General features: G+C 41.1%; 2 protein-coding genes across 2 annotated transcripts; both read right to left on the bottom strand.

Annotated features, from left to right (window-relative positions):
• Positions 1–1,087: 1,087 nt before the first annotated feature.
• ppp1r14aa (protein phosphatase 1, regulatory (inhibitor) subunit 14Aa) lies at positions 1,088–5,163 on the bottom strand. The gene is made up of 4 exons (XM_062433582.1): positions 4,990–5,163; positions 3,127–3,207; positions 2,927–2,959; positions 1,088–1,267 (listed from the first exon to the last, which is right to left on the bottom strand). The coding sequence occupies exons 1-4, from the start codon at positions 5,161–5,163 to the stop codon at positions 1,091–1,093; spliced, it is 465 nt and encodes a 154-aa protein (XP_062289566.1). The 3' UTR covers positions 1,088–1,090.
• Positions 5,164–8,363: 3,200 nt separating this feature from the next.
• Positions 8,364–12,481, bottom strand: dlb (deltaB). Its single transcript, XM_062433447.1, has 7 exons — positions 12,431–12,481; positions 12,105–12,344; positions 11,783–11,840; positions 11,411–11,668; positions 9,967–10,328; positions 9,307–9,523; positions 8,364–9,079 (listed from the first exon to the last, which is right to left on the bottom strand). The coding sequence occupies exons 1-7, from the start codon at positions 12,479–12,481 to the stop codon at positions 8,364–8,366; spliced, it is 1,902 nt and encodes a 633-aa protein (XP_062289431.1).
• Between the last annotated feature and the right edge of the window lie 10,038 nt (positions 12,482–22,519).

The raw sequence follows: 22,519 nt of genomic DNA, 5'->3' as shown, positions 1-22,519 counted from the left end.
CAGTATGTTAGCCAAACAACAGGATTATTTCCAGTGTTACATCATACTGGTATCTTGAATCTATCTCCATAAATAACATTCATGACCCTCATAATTTAACAGATGTTAAATAAATCCTATACCTGAATCTAATCTAGCAGTGTCAACTGAAAGGTGATGCGGCTACAATGTGTCTCAGTGGAAGGTGGAACGACACTGTGTCACAGAACAGCTCAGTTTGATGAAGAAATGACGGCTATTCTATTTATGACGTGTACTTTTTTTCCCCCCCATTGTCTGCTTCTTCATCAGTTGGTGCCAGAAACTGTTGCATCCAACTTTGTGCACATGGAGAAAGTGGTGATAACAGTGAGAGCGTGACAGTGGCTTTTTTTTCTCCAGTCAAAGTCAAAGTGAGTCACATACTTCGCAGCTGCAGTGCATCATAGTCTTTTGGGAAAGTATGAGTGGAAAAATGAATATTCCCATGATGTATTTCTTCCTGTATTATCATTGACTGGGCCGAATGTCGCATTGAGAGATAAACCCTTGCTCTTTGATTCACTTTTAGTTGTGATTTCATTTCTATTTCATATCTTAGTATTAATTAGTTTAGTGTTTACAGGAATAACATTGGATACGCTTCCTTTCTTGTCAAAGTTAGCTGATAGGGTCAATATCACTCTCATATCTATCACTGATTGGAAAGAGCAAAAGGTAACAAAATCAGCCTATCAGCATCTCTAAAGCTAACTAACTAACGTATATCTTGTATTTGGGCTCTGTGCATTTGTTAAACAAACAATATATAACTCATTAGTTCATTAGTGAGCTTTAAAGTTGCTGGTATGTATATTTGTTACCTTTGGACAGAGCCAGGATAGTGGATTCCCTGTATCCAGTCTTTATGCTAAGCTAAGCTAAGCTAAGTGGCTTATCACAATCATATTTAACAGACATACATGAGAGTGCTATCAATCTTCTTACCTTACTCTCTGTAAGAAAGCATATAAGTGTATTATTTAAACATTTCTGGGTAGATTTTTGCTTTCCTCTGTATTTGCCTTCCATTGTCCTTCCATTGGGGGGGGGGGGGGGGGCGTTGGATTTGTCAGAGGGTCTGGTTTTGGCCTCGGGTGTTGTGGGAGTGTTGCGGCGGGTTGTTAAAGTGGTAGGGCTCATGGCGGTGGTGGCTGTGGCAGATGACCGGATGCTCGATGCCTTCGCTCTGCAGCTCTTCCTGCTTGTGAACTCCCTCCAGCTTTCCCAACAGCTCTCTGATGAAGGTCTGAGGATGAGTGCGCGTCAAATGAAACAGAGATAAATACAACTTTACAAAGTGCATGTTCAAACAAGCCTTTGACCTTTATCAGGCGACTGACATTAAACTTTGTCATAGTTTATTGTCAGTCGCTCCCACATGCACCATCCAGCAGCTATAGATACTCACTAGCACAAACAGGACATTTTTAGACAGAAATTAGATTTGGTATAAAAAAAAAGAAAAAAAAAAGCATTCTGTCGTTCCAGAGGAGAAAAATGCACAGCTACATGTGGATCCTTTTAGGGGAAGGATCACTGTTGAGTCGTAAACAGAAAAATTGTTCATTTGGGTCACTGACAGCTGACCTCTTGTTTGTTTGCATTGTTAGTAAAAACCACTATTACAGCTATTTAGCTAGATAAGCGTTCCACCATTTTTGCTCTCAGAAGTATTAAATACTTAAAACAATATCCAAACTGCACTTATCAGTCCATTAAAAAACAAACTGCAATCAGGAGCCAAAAGCTGCAAATTAAACAGTGTTAAATCAGTCACTATAAAATGTAGCTGGGTGTTCCATGTTTACTTTCTCCATACATGGAAGAAGACCCTGAAAAGCAGCTTGGACCTGGGAGGATAAGGCCACAGAGGATCGAGGATCGAGGAGGAGGTTCCCACTCTGTGTGCCCTTAATGTGACGGCCATGAATTACTTTTGTATGCCACGTTTAAAAGTTAAAAATAAGTCACTTGATTGTGATCTGAATACAGATGCCAGGCAACAACACATCCCTTCCGCTGCATACTTTGTATATGTCAGAGCTTCTATGGCACACCCAGATGTGGTGTGCTGTGGCAACAGTGTAAGTAGAGGTGCTTAAAACAACCAGTGTCTTTCTTGTAAATATTTGTTTGACTCTGGATTCACATGTTGTTACTTTTTAGTGTGATGTTAATTCTGACCTTGACTTTGGCTGCTCATTTTAAAACTATTTAAAGGTTGCTGCCCTTTGTGTAATATGAAATGATTGTACAGGGAAGTGGGTGGAGAGCTGCTATCTCGTCTCGCATATTTCTTAGTTGCAGGAATCTCTTAATGATGCAATGTGTCAGGCTCTATTAAACTGTGGAGGTCTGGGTAAGAAGAAGAAGCAGCTACGCTGACTCTCAACCCTCCCTGCTTGTTTGCCTGTGTTTGCATCTCTGATCAGCGAGGCAGGCGGACATCGAGCCCAGAAAGACTCATTGTTTCAAGGGGTGCATGGAAAGCACAGAAAGCCATTGTTGAGGCATGTGGAGTGACTGTCAGAAGATGGAGGTATCAGATGCTGCAGCTTCAGTTAAGCCATGTGAGACCTGTATGTGTGTGTGGCCTATCAAAGTCTACTTTTGGGGACAAATTTTAAACATCGGCCCAGTTAATTGGGCACGGCTTGTCCAATTGAGGACAAAAGCTGTGACACTAATTGGGAAAAAGCTGATTTTTGGGTCAGTGGTTAAGGTTTGGGAAAGTAGTGGTTATGGTTAGGGTAAGTGTCCAGGAAATAAGTGTAAATCTATGTAATGTCCACAAAAGAAACCATGACCTGTATGTGTGTGTGTGTGTGTGAGAGGTATAATGTACATTTGCATGTGTTGTGTGTGTAATTTGTGATTGAAATGTAATTTGAAAGTTAAAACATACCTCTGTGTTGTTTCTGCAGTTTTGCAAAAGTTCCTGTTTAAAAGATACAAGACACATACTCACATATTTATCTTCAAAGTTTTACCATAAGCACATTTAGAAACTCCACTCCATTGCAAATCCCTCTTCCTATTTCATAACCAGCGTGTTTCTTAATCAGCATAAATTAACTGACTGTGCTCCATAATGGTTCATGTTACCTTTAACTTTTTGACTCGCTCCTCATCGTTAGGCAGGTCAATCAAGTCGTCAATGTTCACCTCCTCTGGTATATCACCTTCCTGAATTAAAACAGACAATGAAACACACACACACACACACACGACTGAAATTAGTCCTCATACAAAGTCAAAAATGAAACGCATTTATTATCTGGTTCAACCTCTTGAACCATGCTCTCCCCCTCAAATCTTTGAGGAATTCCCATACAGTTTTCCCATATTGTTCACTCACTGAGTGTATAATATATAAAGCAACTGAAATATTCAAACCCCTTTTCTGCGTTGCTTAAAATAGAAAACTCAACATGATTGGTCATGCATGTTTTCTCACTTAGATCTCAACATATTTTGGTATAATCTGAAATCTTTGGATCCACATCCAGAATTAAAATCAAAATGCTGCATACTTACAAGGAAAAGGTCAAACTGTAGTCACTGATTCACATTGCACATATTCATCTGATCCATTGTTAATATAAAATATAGATAGTGAAGCTTTAAAGGACAGGTTCACAGTTTGTAAAGTGTCTAAGAATGAACACTGATTGTCATGTTGTTTGAGGACAGACTTGAAAAATAGTGAACTTGTGAACATGAATCTTGGAGTTCTTGTGTGAACCATATGAACATCTTATTTATAACTTCCACACACACATTTACACCACTAAGTCCAATGAAGGCTTTTCTGAGACTTTGGATGCAGCCTGCACACGTTGCATGTCCATCATTTGTGCATTCAGACTGTAGAAGCTGAATAGTAACAATGCTCATGTAACACTGTAACAGTGGCCTGCTCTGTGGGAACAAACAGCCATTGTACCAGCTGAGTGAAAGGACAATCCCGCCCGCCCGCCCGCCCGTCCACACCACTGCACTGCACTGTGTTTGTAATTAGGCTGGAACACCACAGTCCACCAGCGTCTCTTCTCCACAATCTAACATGAAACACTAATAAAATAATAAATGTTTGTCTGTTCTTGTGTGCAATGTGACCGGGTGCAACAAAATGACACTTTTTTTTAATCATCACTGACCTTTTTACAACAACAAAACTGAATATAAGTATTTAAATCATGTTCTAAATGTCCAAAATGTGCTCCTTTATTCACCTGTTAAATAAATCTTTTGTGTGTGAGGTTATTCTAAATGTGCCACTGGATTTAAAAGCTCTCTGTGAAATCCAGCCTTTTGCTTTCCAAAACTGCTTTATCACAGTGATAATCTGAATATTATTTTCTTATAAATCACCCCCCCCCCCCCCTCCCTGCCTTTTACTCCACAATCCTGCTCTTCATGTCAACACACTCTCCTCCTGAGACATCCTAACCTCCTGTCAGCTGCCCGAGCCGCCAGATGTGCAGTGTTTATCTCCTCATGGGGCCAGTGTTTTCCCTCTTCTGCAACCATCCCCTCTTTCTTTTCTTCTCATTATTCATCCTTCTCTCTCTTCCACGCTGCCCATGTAAGGCAGTAAGACCCAAGACAGATAGAGATCTCTGCGGAGTGGACAACAGTAGACCTCACGTCCACAGGATGCTTGGCCTTGTAAGGAGAAGCAGGCTGCCCCCACCTCTCTTTCTCTTCCATCCTTAACACCTCATATATCATAGGAGCTGTGATGTAATCTCAACCTGCCTCATATCACATTGTCAATTTTTTAAAACAACTTTCACTTCTTAGGTTAAGGCTATCTGGCTTTTTAGGGAAGGTACAGCCTAAAAAAATAAAGCCTATATCATTTTCTGAATCTCTTAATAGGATATTAACTTATTGTAGGATTAAAAACAGAGCAGCCAAGGCAGTTTCTCTCAGGGCTTCTTGCTCTCGGGCACATCCACCCACCTGACCCTTGTACAGCCGATCCAGATTCTCATCGATCCATTTCTCCACGTCGAGCCGCCTCTGCAGCTCCTTCCTATTGTACTTGACGGTGACCCGGGCATGCCTCTTCGGTATATTACCAACTTGATCCTGAAGCAGTTCCATATCCGTCGTCTCGGTCTGCTCGTCTGCCATCTCTGGTGTGGACTAGTCTGACTGGTTTCTCCTCTTTTTCGTGCGTAAGTGGAGAGAGGCGCTGGGAGGCGACGACGGCGCACGCTGCTGAGCACAAGCTGAGGATGGACTTAGTTTTTCTTTCCCCCCCCCCTTCCTCTCCTGGGATGTTTATTTACAGAGTTTCTATACAAATACTGCACAACTATTCCCATGCCATTTAAAAGTATATATAATTGATGTAGATTGCGCCACACAGTTTGGAAAAAGACTGCTGCAGAGTCATGTGTGTAGGTGTGGCAGCTGATTGCATCAATTATACTGATGATGTCACAAGCTTTAACGTAAACACTTAACATCCAATGAGATCAATTATGTAAACCATTCCGTAGCTTTTAAACCACTGCTCCAGGCTCCAGAAAAAGGTTTACATTGTGTAGTATTTGGTCAATGATCTGTGTTGCATACATAAACATTTTAAAACTCAATTCAGAGGGTGGGCCATTTTACCTTAAATGAATGGCCCATTTTATCTATATTGTTAAGGTAAATTTGGCCAGTAACTAAAAATGCTTTTTCATAAACAATAAGTACATTTTGCAAAAGATCATCATTTTGTCTGATAGAGGCCATCAAGATATTTATTATGAATCAGTATTTCTAGATGTTTGTTTCTTTATTATTGAGCTATCAACCTTTTTTTTGGTATGCCAGGCAACTAATCATGCAGTTTTTTTCAGCAGTCTTGATATGAGGCATTGTCCAGCCTACATTAGCAACCTCAGACCAGTCAAATCAATTGTTACATATCAAGTACAGTCATGGCAGGAATTGGAAATAATTTGCAGTCATTGGCTGTTAATGTTTAAAGAGCTATGATTTTCAGACCTTAAATGGCCCATTTTACCTGGTGGCCAAATTTAGCTGATATCACCCTACACACACACTATGTAAAATTACATAAAAATATTAAAACCATTATGTGATGTGCCATTACAAACACACGTGCAGTGATGGAACATTGGGGGTGGGGGGTTAAAGAAAAGTTACATACCTGGCAAAAACTGTTCTTATAGCCAGCAAAAACAACAAAAAAACAACAAGAAAGTAGAGTTAGTTTTCCAGGGTAAGTGAAATGGTTTAAGATTGTTCAGGATCTGTATTTAATGGAAAAACGGACTTACCTGCTGCTGCTTTCACAGAGCCAGTTGCAGGGCTCTGATACTTTCCATGTTCATTCACTGACATGGCTCATTCAGACAGGTGGAATGAATGGAATGAAGCCATCCTTAATGTTTTTATAAAGTCAAAATGTATCCACAGTGTCAGAAAGGGGGGAGCCTTAAATCTGTCATAACATTATATCCAACAATGATATATGATGTTAAAAACGATGTGATCTCTTTATCCTCCTTAAGGATAAGTTATTTGATGGCTTCATATTGTTATGGGACTCCTTTGGTTAGATCCTTCTTAATATTTTACATACAATAACAAATATAAGATCTATTTCTATCGATTTCTCTAAAAAAATGACTAAATAATAAATGTTATTCTTACCACCTGTCAATATGCTTCTTTTAAATAATTAGTAAGCAGTATTTAATATTTACTTACTACATGTTTGCGCTTAAATGTTTTACATATTACATGGACTGTGTTTCAGCCAACTGGAGCGAAAAGTCTACAAGCAGAACTATATGTTTATACCAGTGGTCTCCAACCCTGCTACAGGAGAGCTACTGCCCTGCATGTTTTAGGTATCGCTTCACTCTAACACACCTGATTCTAATAATGAACTCGTTATCAAGCAGCTGAAGCTTGTCAACGGGCTTGATAACGAGTTCATTATTAGAATCAGGTGTGTTAGAGTGAAGCGTTACCTAAAACATGCAGGACAGTAGCTCTCCAGTAGCAATGTTGGTGATCGCTGGTTTAGATAGTCCAAAACATATCATAACATTTAACATCTAATCTAAATGGTGTTTGATACAGTTGGTGTGAAATTAATCCGATTTTCTGTAGATTTTTCTGTTCAGCTTTTCCAATGTGAGGATTTGCTGCTTTTCTCTGTTGTATTGTACATTGAATATCTTTGGGTTTGGATTCTTTGACAGACAAAACAAGTATTTTGCGATAATTTTCACACTTTTCTGGCGTTCTGTGAACTTAGAAAACACTCAGCAAATTAATTGATAATCGGCATTAACTCCCTGTAACCTAACACCTAAGCCATTAATCACTTATACAATGCACACACTGTGACACTTCTCTGATATCACTTTAGCTTAAGTTCCTCTAACCACAAAAACAGAGACTTGAGTCCAGAATTGCATCAAAGCAGATCTTTTATTCCACATCACAACCACAACATGATGAAATTAAATATGAATGAAAATATGTAACGTAACACAAACTTTGGCATGAACAGAAAAAATGGCACATCAAAAGAGAAAAGGGATCAGTAGTATATACTGTGTACATATATATATTTATATAATTTACAGTAGTGGCTGACTGTGTGATAAAGCACATTTTCCTTTATATCCCTGCACTGAATATCTTTGGGATATCTCACACAATCCTTCGCAGCCCATAAAAAAAACATCCAGATAGAAACATCAAGCGTCGGTCGTCATTCAGCATCATATAAATATAGTTCTACATCTGTGACAATCAAAGTGGAGTCATGAACATAAGTTAGCAAATAAATAAATAATATAAAGAATAAAAAAATGATGGTACTCACAATAAGGAAATAATGGCAAAAGGAAGATTGAAAAGCGAAACAAAATTTCTGTGTAAAAATAATAATAATAAAAAATAAACGATTAAACAAAGTAATGGTATTAAAGACGATAAAGCAATCAAACGTATGTCTTGGTCAGGTTTTCCGAAGATGTTTTGTATTGTGACTTCCTGTATTTGGTTTGTGTTGTAGGTCCTATGAGAATTCAATCGTATTATTTGTCTCTTTGGGTCTAAAACATGGAAGAGCTTTGCCCCATATACTTTTTCAATAATCTTTGTAAATCATCTTCATCAGAATAGTTCATTTGTCAGTATTTTGCTTCAGTCATCTTCAGCATGAGCAAAGCAGCTTTCTGCTCATGAATTTGCTCCTTTCTTCTTCTTCATGAAAAGAGAGGAGCAGCAAGTGCTAATATTCTTCTTTACCTGTGTGAACGTCAGTATTCTCCCTCTGAATTCTGGTTCCTGCTTCATCTAAGTCCTGCTCCGGAGCCCGGGCCGGCCTCGTCCCTCCACATAAAGTCCTGATGCTCGCCTCTGGTGTGGCCGCTCTCCACGGGACTGTGCCTGTACCCGGATCTTCCATCAGGGCAGAGGGAGAGGCTGAGGCGCGCCGTGCTGTTGCTGATCTTGAACATGCCGTTGGGACCGAGGAAGGAATCTCTCTCGCTTCCTCCCAGGTTGTTCACTGTGTCCAAATCATTGTAAACTGCACTGTCGCTCAGCTGCTTCCTCCCCTGCAGCCTCCTTCTCCTCCTCAGAAAGATAATGCCAGCCACCAGAATCAACACCATGATGGCCAGAAAGCAGGAGATGGTGAGGGTGGCTGAGGAGGGCTGGGAGGTTTGGCGCAAAGCAGGCTTGAAACTGGGCTGAAGTGTGAACTCACAACTCGGACCCATGAAGCCTTTAGGGCACTGGCATACTGGCCCAGTAAAGTGGGTGAAGCAGGTGCCACCGTTCTGGCAGGGACGGGCGCCGCAGGCATCTGAGCGCACGCTGCAGTTCTTGCCGGTGTACCCCAGGGTGCAGGAGCAGGTGTAGTCATTCACACCGTCTTGGCAGGTCCCTGCGTTCTGGCAGGGGTTGGAGGCACAGTCGTCGAAGTTGACCTGGCAGTTGGCACCAGTGAAACCTGGCTGACAGCGGCACAGGACACTCTGGCCGAGGTCCAGACAGTCGCCACCTGCAGAAGAGAGAAATACTCTGTTCAGCATCCAGCAGATCAGGGAGGACACGCAGTGTGTTTAATGATGGCTGTTAATGGGATTACATTTAACTCTCTCTCTACAGTAAACTGCTTCAAGTGCATTCATGTAGTGTTGACAGTAAACACCTATTAACTTAAAAAGGCATTCAGCTAAGAAACTGCAGGTTTGAACTTTATCCACAAGATGGCGCCAGATCACTCACCGTTCAGACAGGGCCTGTTACTGCAGCGGTCCAGCTTCTTCTCACAGTTGGAGCCGGTGTAGCTGGGAGGGCAGCGGCAGGTGTAGCCACCGGTCATGGCCTCCACACAGGTGCCGCCATTGAAGCAGGGACCGTCGGCGCAGGTCATGGCGATGATCTCGCAGTTCTTACCGTAGAATCCCTGAGGACAGGTGCACGAGTAGTCGTTCTCCAGGTCCTGTGGACAAAGAGAAAGAAAAAACGTTATGTTAAGGAGGAAAAATCTAGAAACAGTCAGTGTGTCAGGGACTATGGAGATAGTAAGTAAGACTTCCATTCCTGGGTTAAGATTAGGGTTAGTGCTCCATTTTTTTTGAAGGTTGGAACAAAGGATGAGCTCAAAGACTGGAAACAGGAGTAAAGTCAAAGAGATGCATCAATCTTCTCATCGAACTCTGAATAATGTGGAAAAACATTATTTCCCAAAATGTCGAACTATCCCTTAAAATAGTAGAACTAGAATAAATTCAATCCAATAGTTGGGTTTTTTTGTGTGTAAAAAATTAAATGCAATATTTGTTGTTGACCAACAGAGGTCAACAATCTTCTGTTGTCATTTTTGAAGTATCTTAATATGAGTATCGCCTTAAACTACACAGATTTGTCCTGATGTGTACTCACATTGCAGCTGCCTCCGTTCTTGCAGGGGTTGCTGTCACACTCGTTGGTTTCCAGCTCACAGTTGGTGCCTCCGAAGCCGGGTCGGCAGGTGCAGGTGTAGCTGCCCTGACCCGTGTTGGTGCAGGTTGCACCATTGGCGCAGGGCTTGTGGTTGGTGCAGTAGTTGAGATCCTGGTCGCAGAAGAGGCCCCCCCAGCCCTCTTTGCAGTTACACTGCCATGGCTGGCTGCATGTCCCGTGAAGGCAGCCTGGGTAGCGGACGCATTCATTGCAGGAGGGGCCCTGCCAGCCCATGCGACACGTACAGCCCCCAGGGGCCTCGCAGTAGCCATGCTTCTCACTGCAGTCCGCCGAGCAGATGGCTGGAGAAGAGAGGAGGGAGGGGAGGGTGTGTGATTACAATGGGCACGCCTTCCCATACATCTCACTCACACACACACACGTACAGGGCCCCCTGTCTGACCCTAGCCCTGCTCCAGACTTCACTGTTGGTTAAGTATTAAGCCAAGCAGCTGGTAGGCACACTGCCGGAGAAAAATGCTTTCTTTTTATCTCCTCCCCATTGGAGACACACACACACACACACACACACACACACACACACACACACACACACACACACACACACACACACACACACACACACACACACACACACATCACCTTGAAAAGTGTGTGTGTCTAATGGGGGCCACAGCTCTTTCTCTCATTGTAACAGAGAACAAAAGACAGATGGAGAACCACAGACTGTCTTGCAGAAGAATAAAACACAACGCTACAGGACACCACTCAGATAAAGAGAAGACTGTAATCTGAAGATTCCTGTCTCAAGTGTCTCTTTGGAAGATCAAACCATTAACGCTTCTTAGCTAAGGTGTAAAATATAAAAAACCCAAAACAAAACACTTTTTATCTACACCTCAATGATATTTGACACCAGTATTATTATGTTGGGTATCATTATCTTACACATATTGGTGTTCTTGTTTCATTACTTCACTTCAAGTACAGAACGTCTTTAGTTGTCCACTCTTTACATTTACTGAGTCTTTACCCACTCAGGTGTATGGATATATATGGTCATCAAACTTTCTGGTAAATAGAGTTTGAGGCCATCCTTCTTTCATTTTTTCCCCAATGTATTTTTTTTTTACAAATTTACAATGTTGTGATATCATAATATATGGAATATATGAAGTTGTACTGAAGTCTACTGTAGATTGATATTTAGCACCATTAATGCTTTAATATCCACATAGGAGAATAGGATGTGTGTGTGATAAGGAATCTATTGTTTCTCTGTTACTTTTCTAGTATCCATAAAAGAAGTTTCATCTTTTTCTGCTCCCTCCACGCGCCAGTCAATGAACTTGACCCGGGGCGCAAGTCTATGATGTGAGTGTCTTGCTCTGTGGCACATCCGCAATTATTCAGGCACACTTACGCTCAGAGCAGTAGTTTCCCTTCCAGCCCTCCAGGCAGATGCGGTTGCCCTCCTCGTCGCAGGTGTAGTGTCCCAGCGTGTCGTCTCTCGGCCTGCAGTAGTCAGCGCAGCCGTCTCCAAAGTAGTACTCGTCGCAGAAGACGTGGTAGGAGTAACGCAGCTCGCTCTGTTCTCCAAAATGAACGTCCTGAGACCAGTCCTCACCGATGGCAAGTCTCCTCCTGGTTGCCAGACGGCTCACGAGGTTGTTCTGGTTATCTGCAGACGGAATACAACATTTTAAATGGATTGCATTTTGAAGCTGCGTGCATCAGATGGAAATGTTACTTAATAAAGTCAAATGTAGTGCATGGACCAGGAGATATAACCCACCTGTGTATTCAGTGGGAGATTCGGCGTTCCAGGCTTCAATGATCAATGAAAATGTTCCCTGAAACAGAAAGAAGTGAGTTCAGTTTGGAAAGTGCAATAACTGTTATGTATATAGTTAATGTGTGTATTTTACGCACTCATCTGACAGTGAAAGATTAACTATAGCTTTTGGCATCAGTGAGTAAAATTGAAAAAGGTTTTATGCAATTTCAACACTTCTAATGATTGTAACTCGAAAGCAATTAGCTCAGATTAAACTTCAAACGTAGAACTGAGTCTTTCCTACACTGGATTAATTTGTGTCCTTATTCTTTCCACTTACCGGCCACTTGAAGTGGAATGGCACTCTGATGGGAGCGCTGCTAGAAATCGAGGTTTGATCAGCCCTGATGACATTGGTGTGTCCAGTTCCAAAGGTGCAAGGTGGCTCTGCTGAGATCACATCCTCTGGATGCTTTAGGCAAATTCTAAAAAATATATGACAGTCTCTGTGTCTCCTACAGATTCGTTGCGCCGTGTGGAATGAATGAATTTTCAGTTCAAACACACCGGAAGAAAATACCTGTAATGACAGAAAAATAAAATCAGACATCAGTGCGTAAAGGCATTTTGGGATTGTCACTTAAGCATAAACATAAACCAACTTACCACGTGCACTAAGGCCAAAGCCAAGAGGTATCTCAGGTGCAGATGTGCCATTTCTAATCAGAGTTTGCTTTCCAGTTTTAATTGAATGTCCGCATTCGTCGTGTGCAGTAATATTCCCAGAAGATGCTCAAGAAAACTGTTAGAGGAAAAAAAATGTTCAAAAAAGTTTCATCCCTATGTGGTCCTTTTGGTAAATCCGCGTCCTCTTCTGATCCTCCGTCCTGTACTCGGCACTCCACTTGTTTTGGTTCTGGTGCGTAAAAGCGCAGAGTGGTTTTATACCCGCTGATGCTGCGCGTCACAGGCAAAGAGGTGGAGCCGGAGCAGACCTCAGGGGAGCAGCCTGACATGAGGCCTGTCTGGGGATTTAGACAACCCACATTACATCTGGACCAACTTCTTGATAGGAATATGTATAAGAAGCTGGCACACAGCAGATATGTTTAGCATTACTGCATGAATTTTAATCATCCAGAAAAGTGCAAAGTAATCAGAGTGATGAAAGAGAATCATTCCAAAAGCAACGACAGCACAATTTGATACAAGTTTAATAACAAACTGTTCAAGTTTTAAAGATGTCAAATTGAACATGTTTGTATAAACAGCAATGTGTTGGGAGTGCACTTTTCTAGTGAGCTACACAATTATTGAACATGTCATTTATGAAGATAGCCTGCAATTACTTAAACTTCCAGAGTTTGGAAAATGTGTCAAACAATGAGCGTGCCAAGACACCAACTCACTCCTGCGTCCTGCATTTCACCAAACATCGACTTCAGCAATTAACTTTAACATCGTTTTGGGGCCTGTAGATCATTGTTTGGAACGCTTTTTCTTTTATTCCTTTTTTGGAGCTTGCCTAAACAAAGATCAGAAGGAAGCGGGGAAGAATAGCACATAGCCTTTCTTTCTTTACATCCAACATTATAATTACCCTGACGCGTGTGAGGTGACAAAGAGTGGGCAGGTCCCGGATAAGACCGTATTGTGCGTCTAGCTGCTATTCAGACCTCTTCTGCTGTGCTCTTGAGCCTGGGGAAGGGTGCGGGGGGGAGGTAAGAAGGGTGTGTGCCCGTATGTGGAGGGTGTGTGTGTGTGTGTGTGTGTGGGGGGGGGGGGGTTCTGCAGAGTTTAGACTATCATATTGCTTTTGTCTGGACCTCATGCGAACAGCTGTATGGTAATCAACGGCACGGTCGACCCTAAGGGACTCCATACCCGGCTATTGTCTCCTTAAAGCGTCCCCCCCAGCACACAAGCGCAGGAGCACACACACACGCACGCACACACGCATGCACACACACACACACACACACACACACACACACACACACACACACACACACACACACACACACACACCCCTTATTGATTAGGAGGAACTCTCGGATCCAGCACCTGGCGCTGCGTGTGTGTGTGTGTGTGTGTGTGTGTGTGTGTGGTGGAGGGTAAACACACCTCAACTGTTATTTTGCTGATCCAACCTTCAAGACTGATATAAACTTTTATGATCCACTTTAGCAGAACAATAAGCAGCATCACAATCAATGTAACATAATGGCTTTTAAGAGCCCGAAAATAATAGATCATTAAAAGACTCCATAGATTTGTATTTGGTTATTTTCCTTGTGGTGATCGCTTCGCTTGGAAGTGAGTTTAATCACTTTGTATCCCAACGTAATGCTAGTTATTGGATATTTCACGTAGGTGTGACACTGCACAATAACACAAATAATCACTGCGATGAAAATGAGATGTATCTGAATGTAAATGAAACCAGTTATTAGAGCTAATATTTTAACAAAGTGACATAAAGCTCAAGAATTCAAGATGACATTTCTAAGCATTATAAAAGTGTAGGAGCAGAGTTGTTTACTAATCTCACACTGCACAAGCATGCGCGTTGGGTTGTGTGTGTGTGTGTGAGATGGTGATAGAGGGAAGGAGGGAGGGTTGGGGTGGGGGGCCCATTGATATTATAATGAGAAAAAAGGACGCGTGCCTGAAGTGGCCCCTGTATCTTCTGGCACACTTCCCTGCAACATAAACAATGAAGCAAAGTATAAGATGTTCGAGGTGTCTGTCAGCTGAATGAGCAGCCTGCAGTTGAAGTATAAAGGTCTTCACACACTTTTATGTCAAATCCAGAACAGGGGTTCTAAGAGTAGGGCCAAGGACTTCCATGGAATGCCAGAGGAGGGGGTTGTCCTTTCAAAATGAGAACAATTTCAAATTCCCTACAATTACTGTATGAATGTAGAAAAATAGCACAGTTAAGTATCCCGATGTTTCATTCAGTTTACTCATAGACAGAGCACACTTAACAGTAAATCAACACCACACATCTACCCTTTACATTTTGAAAAATCTTTTATTTGTCCATATTTATTGTGTGTAATGGAGCGGTACACATACATAAGGAGGAGGCATTTTTAATGATCATTTTAATTATTTGGTTTTATTTAAGCTCATGTGCTCTATAGAACTGACTCAGTCATGAGTTTGGTTTAGTATGTCATTGAAAAAATCATTCTGTTTTGTTGTTAATAATGTAACCATTCCAACAATATTAACAAACAGACTGTAAAAAAAATATTGAGATAGGGAGTGTCTTTAATCTTACATTTATTACCTTTTTTTTTGCAAGGCCTTCCATCCTCCTATTAACATATTATAACCGATTTACACCCTCCCTTGACTCAAAAAGAAAAAGAAAAAATATATATATAAAAAAATAAGCACCCCACAATATCTCAAAATAATATTTATGGAGCACATAACAAAATGGGGAAAAACAGTAATTCTCTTATTTGAGTAAAAAGCTGCAAAATAAATGATTATTATGGTGACTGAATGAGTGAGCAAGTATAGGCACCAATTCTCTCTAAGGGAAGAATGAAGTAATGGTATACATCTGGGTTGATAGACAAAAGAGTACAGAACACAGTAGCTCTCTGCCATGTCTGACTGTTCTCACAATCATTTCTGTACAGTCTTTGTTTGCATATAGTATAGTATGTGTATAATATTACATCTGACATTTTGACACTTGTAACTATGACGTGTGTCAGTGTGTGAGTAGAACATGTTTCTTGTGCATTTTATCATATCTCTTACATCACAACACCCTGGTGTCACACATATATCATCATATATCATCTTGTCCTTTGGGAGAGACAGAAACACCCATTTTGAATGTATATGCTGCGTCCATCCACAGTACCTGCTGCACCTCTCTGCTGCGTGTGTCTTTGTGTCAGAGGAGCAGATGGACAGTGCACCCATCTCTGCTGTTGTCCTCTGTATTACTCACAGGAGTGTGACATGAGCGTGCCACGGGGCATGGGAACCAAAAAGGAGTCATGTCATCCCCCCACAGGCCGCCCATTACTTAGAGTGGCCGGCATCTGCCTCATCTACAGCTCACTAACAGCAGCTTGGAACTCCTTCTCCCAAAGGACACTTAGAAAAAAAAAAAGAGGGGGGGAGATGCTGAAAATGTGACCCACGCAGGCCCTCGGGGGAGAAGTCGGTCTGTTTGGCCACTTCTGCAACCCCAGCCTGCTGTCTGACTCGGGGACAATGGGAGGTGTGGAATGGGTGTCTGGTGGGTGTGATGTTCTGTGTGCATGTGTGTGTACATACAGCCTCATATTTATGCATGTCATTTGGTTGATTAGTTGATCTCATTAAGATGCCGGATGCTGAAGCACTGCAGGTTCCAAAAAAATGCACACAGCTCTGCCGCCTCCCCATTGAGCAAATTTATGGGTTGAGTCAAAGGGAGCACGAAGTGTCTCAAGGTGCATTGTTAGGTAAATACTGTATCTTATGACTTTTCCTTACTGCCCTTTGTCACTAGTTGTGAAGTTTAACTGTTGTAGGTAATTTACTTCTCATTTCCTCAGGCCATCTGTGCCTACTTTTGTCTACTTTTCCTTCAGCACTCCTCCAGATTACTGCAGGAGAGCTGGGCTAACAGTAAAGCAATAAGAAATACTGTACTCTTCTCTACTGTCCATTTTCCCAAGCTGTGAAATCAATGTTTTAAACTTTTTTTTGGGACACTTACTTTTTGTGTTTTAAGGAGATATAACTCTACTTTTACTTCAGCTTTCCTCCAGACTCTTAAGTTTCCCATTTTCTTTACTTTCACAACACATAAACATTTATTTCCTCTAGTCTTTTTTCTAAGATTATTCGAGCCAAGTCAATTTATTTCTAGAGCACTTTAATCCAAAGAGAAAAATAAATTATTGCGATCATTAAAATGAAAATACAACAGTAATGGCAACAGTAAACATTATGTTAGTTTAACATGAACACATTTCCGTCATAATGATTCATTTTGTCATCATTGATATATTTTGTCATTACTTATAATCTTTTGGTCCATAACATTCAGTATGCATCATTCATCAACAATCAGCTCCTGTTCAGCTCTCATTAACATTACCACTATTCCACAGAACAACAAAATCAACATCAGTAGCCATCATTATTATGTTTTAAACAGATGTATTCTATGTAGTTTAGTATTTTACATCAAATCAGCATCTATCACTCCAGAACTAATTGGTCCTCCAAATTAAAAGCCTGTCCATGCCCTGTCACACAACACAAATTATTTTCTGATCATTTGTCAGTGCCTTACAAAACAATCACAAATCACTGTTGTTACAGTTTGGTAGGCACAAAAAGAACTTTAAATATCGTGCTTTGGGTTTAAATAAGCACTTGGTTAAGGTTGGTGGATTTCATCATGGCTGTTGTCATGGGAGACAGCAGTGCAGGTGGACCACGCAGGGCTTCTTGCGATGTGTGTCAAAAATCAAAGTAGCAGAGCTGAACGGACTTAACAAAAATTGACATTAAAACCGACGAGAAATTGACAAGAAACTGATGAAGGACCCAACAAAGACTCAACAGAAAACCACGACTTAAATACTAACAGAATGAATTAATCGATTGGGTAACGAGACATGGGCAGACTGGGAGTTCATTGGCTGGGAGACAACTGCAGACAGCGCAGGGCTAACAAACCTGATGCAGGACAAACAAACCTGATGCAGGACAGGTGTGGAGAGAAAAATGGGCTGGGGAGGAGTGAAGGAACACAGAAGGGAAAAACACAGCAAACTAAGAATCAAAACCCAGAAAATATACTCTTACATAACCAAAATATAAATAAGTAAAACCAAATGACTGAACAATAGGAGTGACACACCAGAAACCAAGAGGACAAATGCAAAAAGTCCAAAACCCATGAGGCAATGACAGGCTATATAATAACAACCGCTTAAGGTGAGGAAACGACAGCAGTTGCTCGTTGTCTGAGCAACACAATCTGGTAACAGGAGTTCCACAAGGCTCAGGCCAGAACTCCATCTTCTTGTCCCTCTACACAGGAACCCATACTGCTGTCATACATTCACATGGCTTCTATGCTGATGACACCTAACTGTCCTTTCCTTTCCCCTCCTCCTAACACTCAGGTGGAGGCATGCATCACTGCTTAGGTGGTAGATATCTCAGAATGGATGCCATCCTAAGGTCAACCTGGATGAGACTGAGTTAATGTTCCTTCAGGGAAAAGGATGGCTGTGCTGAGATCTATCATGGACACCACTGACAGGACTGTGGTACTGTCCACTCGTACAGCACGGAACTTGGATGTAACCCTCCAAACATCGCAGCAGTAAACCATGTTCGCACTCACATGAACCCTGGATGAAAATTGCACCCCTTTCATTCATTTGAATGGTGGCATTGGCAAAACAACGCAGGGTCTTCCAGCAAAAAAGTTGAACCCGGTTCTGAACTTTGACTGAAATGCAACACCATCACCATCACTGCTGCATTAGCCAAACTGGTTGCTCGTCTCGGTCAAAGCCCCCCAATTAATTTAAGACAGCCTAATCATTCTCATCTTTCACCACCGACTAAAATTCATCTTCTCAGATTGCACCTCAGCAATCTATCCTAGCACTACCATGTCACATCTCTTTAAAAAAGCCTTTGCAATGTAGCTCTAACACAAGTTTTTGTATTTCCAGTTCTTGGTGACATCTAGCTCTTGTTCCTCTTGAGTTTGAATGCATCTACTGTAAGTTGCTTTGGACGAAAGCATCTACCAAATGAATGCAGTGTAAGAAAACATTTTCCATTATAACATCAATAATTTGATAATATTGGGTATTGGATAGTTGATAATGAAGTTGCCATCAATTGTTTTTTCCTCTGTTGAACCCCTCATCATTCCCTGTGGTAGATGTGATTTCTTTATGTTCCTTGAAACATTGAGTAAAAATTGTACTATAGTAGTCAGGAACACACGTTTGAATCAATAGACCATTTCTCTGCTGTGGCTGTGTCTTTTTGTTTGTAAGACACATTCTGAATGTTGCCTCAACACATGGAATAATAGACAAATCTGTCTCTGAGTCACTGACCACGTCACACAAATCCTTCCTGAAAACAACAGATATGATGATGTAGATAAAACTCAACTGTTTGGCTTTAGCAGCAGATGTATAATTACTCTTTTGTCGGAGCACAAAAGGAGCCATGACATTTATTTAATCCTAGCTGAGATAGCTCTGCCTTCTTTCAATCCCACCTTTCCTCCCTCGGCACAGACTCTGTCCAGCAACAGCAGCTTCAGTGGCAGATGGGAGATGAAAGAGGGGAGCTGGGAGGACCGGGGGAATGAGAACAGGTGGGGGTGAAAACTGAAGAAAAGGAAAGGGCACGGGGGTCAACTGGGGCTGTAGAAAGAGGGAGGAATCTAACATATAGATCGATGGATAGATTTTCTTTCCTCTTACATTGTGCCTTTCTAAATCCATCGGCCTTTCTGCCAGATGTCTACCAATTCTGCTCGAATGTGAAAAATATCTATGGATTTAGAGAAAGATATGTTGGCTGCATGGCCTTTTTTAATGGTTTGTATCTGCTATAGTATTTGGTCATTATTTGTTTCTATTTCTCTGTTTGTAGCATTAAACTCAACCACATAATGCAGCGAATAGTACAGAGAAAAGACGCCTATCAAACTATTTAACAACTGAATTTAATCATGTACAAGTTTACTATAAATATTCAGTTAGTAAAGTAGAAAAGTAGTTTTTAATCCAAAAGAGGGGAGAGGTGGGTCAGAATTGAGTAGAATACAGTTTTATAGGCACTCAAAGTGAATAATGCCCTTTCAGAAAGGCTTAAGTCTCAGGTTTAAGGGCTCCGTAAAGAACTGAAGGTAAAAGAACCGGCTCACAATGTGAATACAGCTGCCTATTCAAGACCTCCAGCCCCCCCAGCCAGACGCTAATGCTGCCCCCTGCCTACCAGCTATGGAGGAAGAGAAGAGCCCCCAAGCAGACTGTTGAACTCCTTCTGCATCCCGCCCTCCCCCTACCTCTCCCCTCCTTCCTCCCATCCCACCCCGCTGCGGCACGCCAGGCCAGCCTCAGCAGCTGTTTAACCAACTGAGGCAGAAGGGGCTGCAGGGGAACAATGAAATTTGACTTAACTCTCCCTCTCTCTGTGCGTGTGTGTGTGTGTGTGTGTGTGTGTGTGTGTGTGTGTGTGTGTGTGTGTGTGTGTGTGTGTGTGTGTGTGTGTGTGTGCTTGCATCAGTGTTTTTCACGAGGATCCAAACAAGAATGGATGTCTATAGATCAGGCAACCCCCATCTTAAAATCCTCATCTGCACATTCACGGTAAACGATGGACACTCCATCTATAAATGAGATCAAGAGTGACAGTCAGCAAAGCCAGACAACATCTAATTATGAAAAGACAGAAACATCAGTTATTTTTGTTGATAGCAAGCAACCTAATTATTACTTTGTATCAATTTCTTAACAGCCCAAATGAGTCCTGAGTAGAGCCACAGCACTAATTCTGCATTTGTTTTTCATTGCATTTTCAGCAGCATCTCCCACACTTACAAATTCACAGCAATAAATTGACATATTGTATATCTTGACAGTCATTTCATGATGCATGAATTTGTCGTTCTTATTTTTTTTTTCATGAAATTCTCAGCAGCTGAACATAACTGATATTGCTTTGATATTTGACAATTCCGATTTTTTTTCTCGTGTTTTTATTTGTCTTACTCTATTTTAGCTTAATTTAACTTCCAATTGTATTAAAATGTCTTTTTATTTGGCCATGTGTTGCTTTTATATTCTGTCCTGATGTATTTGATGTTTTATGTAAAGCACTTTGAATTACCTTGTTATTGAAATATGCTAAACAAATAAATGTGCCTTGCCTCGTAGAGATAACCTTACTCAATCACATAAGGCATGTGTTAGGCTATATAGCTTTCATGTAAATACAGATATAGGCTGTGGAACTAAAGAAATGACCTATCTGGAGCCCAACAATGATAGGGACAGTGAGTCAGCAGGGCCTACAGCGTGGTATGAATGGGCCCTTAAAACAATGTAAACTAAAATATCATTTCATATTGCTTGTTTTTCCACAGGGGATGCGAGATATGCCAAACAAAAGAATGCTCCTCAGTTGAAATGTTGAGATTTAAACAGTGAGTCATAACTATCGACTCCGACATGTTGCTAAAATGCATGTTGTTGCAAACTCACCTAAATCCTTTCTCATCTGAGGCATCAAGTATCAGCATTTTTTTTGAACAGCTTCGTAAATGCTTCCAACATAATTTACACTAAAATATGATACACAAGAAAATGTAGTTTAATACAGTTTCACTAATGTGGCAGCCAGCCTCAGTATCTTCTTTGATTTGCCAAGCAGACTCAACTAAGATGAATTTGTGCATAACGATTATGCCAGCAATGCACTTACAGTGTTTTTATAAAAGTATTCCTCTCTCTTGGAAGTCTTATTGGTTTACAGCACTGCATTGAGAGGGACGCCACTGCCTACTGAATTTAGAAGTCTCATGATTAGTTAGATGGAAATCACCTGTGTGTAGTCCAGAGGTTTCAATTGTTTCTATCTGTATCTGGAGGGGGACTAAGTATTGCTGCTAAATTGTTCATTGCCACTCAGTGAAAAAAGTGACTAAAGCACAAGTCAGGAGATGAATATGAGAATCAGTCATTATGAGGTGGAAAAAATAAACAGTATAGCACAGCTGTAAATCTGCCTCGAGCAGGCCATCCTCAAAAACGTAGAGAGCATTCAAGGAGACGAGCGAGGGAGGACATCAAGACACAAGATCCAGAGGCTCAACAACAGCTGGTTGGGTGCTTTGCCAGTTGCAGCTTTATGGGTAGTAAACAAAAAGCAGCTCTAAAAAAAACCCCAAAAAACATACTATATTAACCGTAGTTTTAGTTCATAACTTCAGTTCATCTTAGATTTTCTGCTTTATCAAATATTCCCTTAAACATTTCATCAGTGTCTCTCACTATAAGCCCCTCGGGTCATTGTACAAAATGTCATTTCACAGGTTTTGCTTTTTTACCTAATTAGTCATATAATAATATAAGATAATAATATAAGTTTAAAAAATATGCTTTAGATTCTATGAAGGTTTGTTCTGAAGTTCTTAGCATCAGTTCAAGCAGGAAGTGTTCCTCAGGCTGGTTCCTATGATTGTAAAGTAATGCTTGGCTATTTATATACTCAAATATCTGTCTTGTCTGAATTGATATAGTAGATACATTAAAGGAAAAAATGGATGAATTTTAGCAGTCTTACAACTTGCAGCTTGTGTATGAGCTTCTCATCAGCAGTATGGCGCCCCCTGCTGCAATTTATGCAAAGCTGCATAACTGGCAGAAAGCCTCTTGGACCTCAGCAGAAGATGATGAGGCGGGTAAGCTCATATTTTACTGTGGCACTTATAAATGAGGTCTCAGCAGTTATTTTGGAAACAAACTGAGACATGAGCTATAAACAATTACAACCCCCGACAAAAAGGTTCACCTCCTGATTTACACTGTCTGATAACTGAAAATCGGAATTCTGTTCAATGGATCGATTTGTACACTTCTTCTGCTTAATACATGATGGGTTTATTTCATGTTTTAAGAAATTATTGAAATAGTCATATTTAAGTGTTCATGTTTATAATGTAAAAAAAACAAACCCAGA

Source organism: Scomber scombrus, chromosome 14 (assembly GCF_963691925.1).
Source record: "Scomber scombrus chromosome 14, fScoSco1.1, whole genome shotgun sequence".
Lineage (NCBI taxonomy): Eukaryota > Metazoa > Chordata > Actinopteri > Scombriformes > Scombridae > Scomber > Scomber scombrus.
The sequence above is the reverse complement of the archived record's forward strand: the minus strand, read 5'-3'. Positions and strand labels throughout refer to the sequence as shown.

Coding starts and splice junctions, on each gene's coding strand:
- ppp1r14aa (XM_062433582.1), bottom strand. CDS start 5,163: ATGGCAGACGAGCAGACCGAGACGACGGATATGGAACTGCTTCAGGAT. Junction 3,208..4,989: donor ATCGGCTGTACAAGGGTCAG/GTGGGTGGATGT, acceptor GTTTTAATTCAG/GAAGGTGATATACCAGAGGA. Junction 1,268..2,926: donor ACTGCAGAAACAACACAGAG/GTATGTTTTAAC, acceptor ACTCATCCTCAG/ACCTTCATCAGAGAGCTGTT.
- dlb (XM_062433447.1), bottom strand. CDS start 12,481: ATGGCACATCTGCACCTGAGATACCTCTTGGCTTTGGCCTTAGTGCAC. Junction 11,669..11,782: donor ATCTCCCACTGAATACACAG/GTGGGTTATATC, acceptor TTCCGTCTGCAG/ATAACCAGAACAACCTCGTG. Junction 9,080..9,306: donor TAACAGGCCCTGTCTGAACG/GTGAGTGATCTG, acceptor TCTCTTCTGCAG/GTGGCGACTGTCTGGACCTC.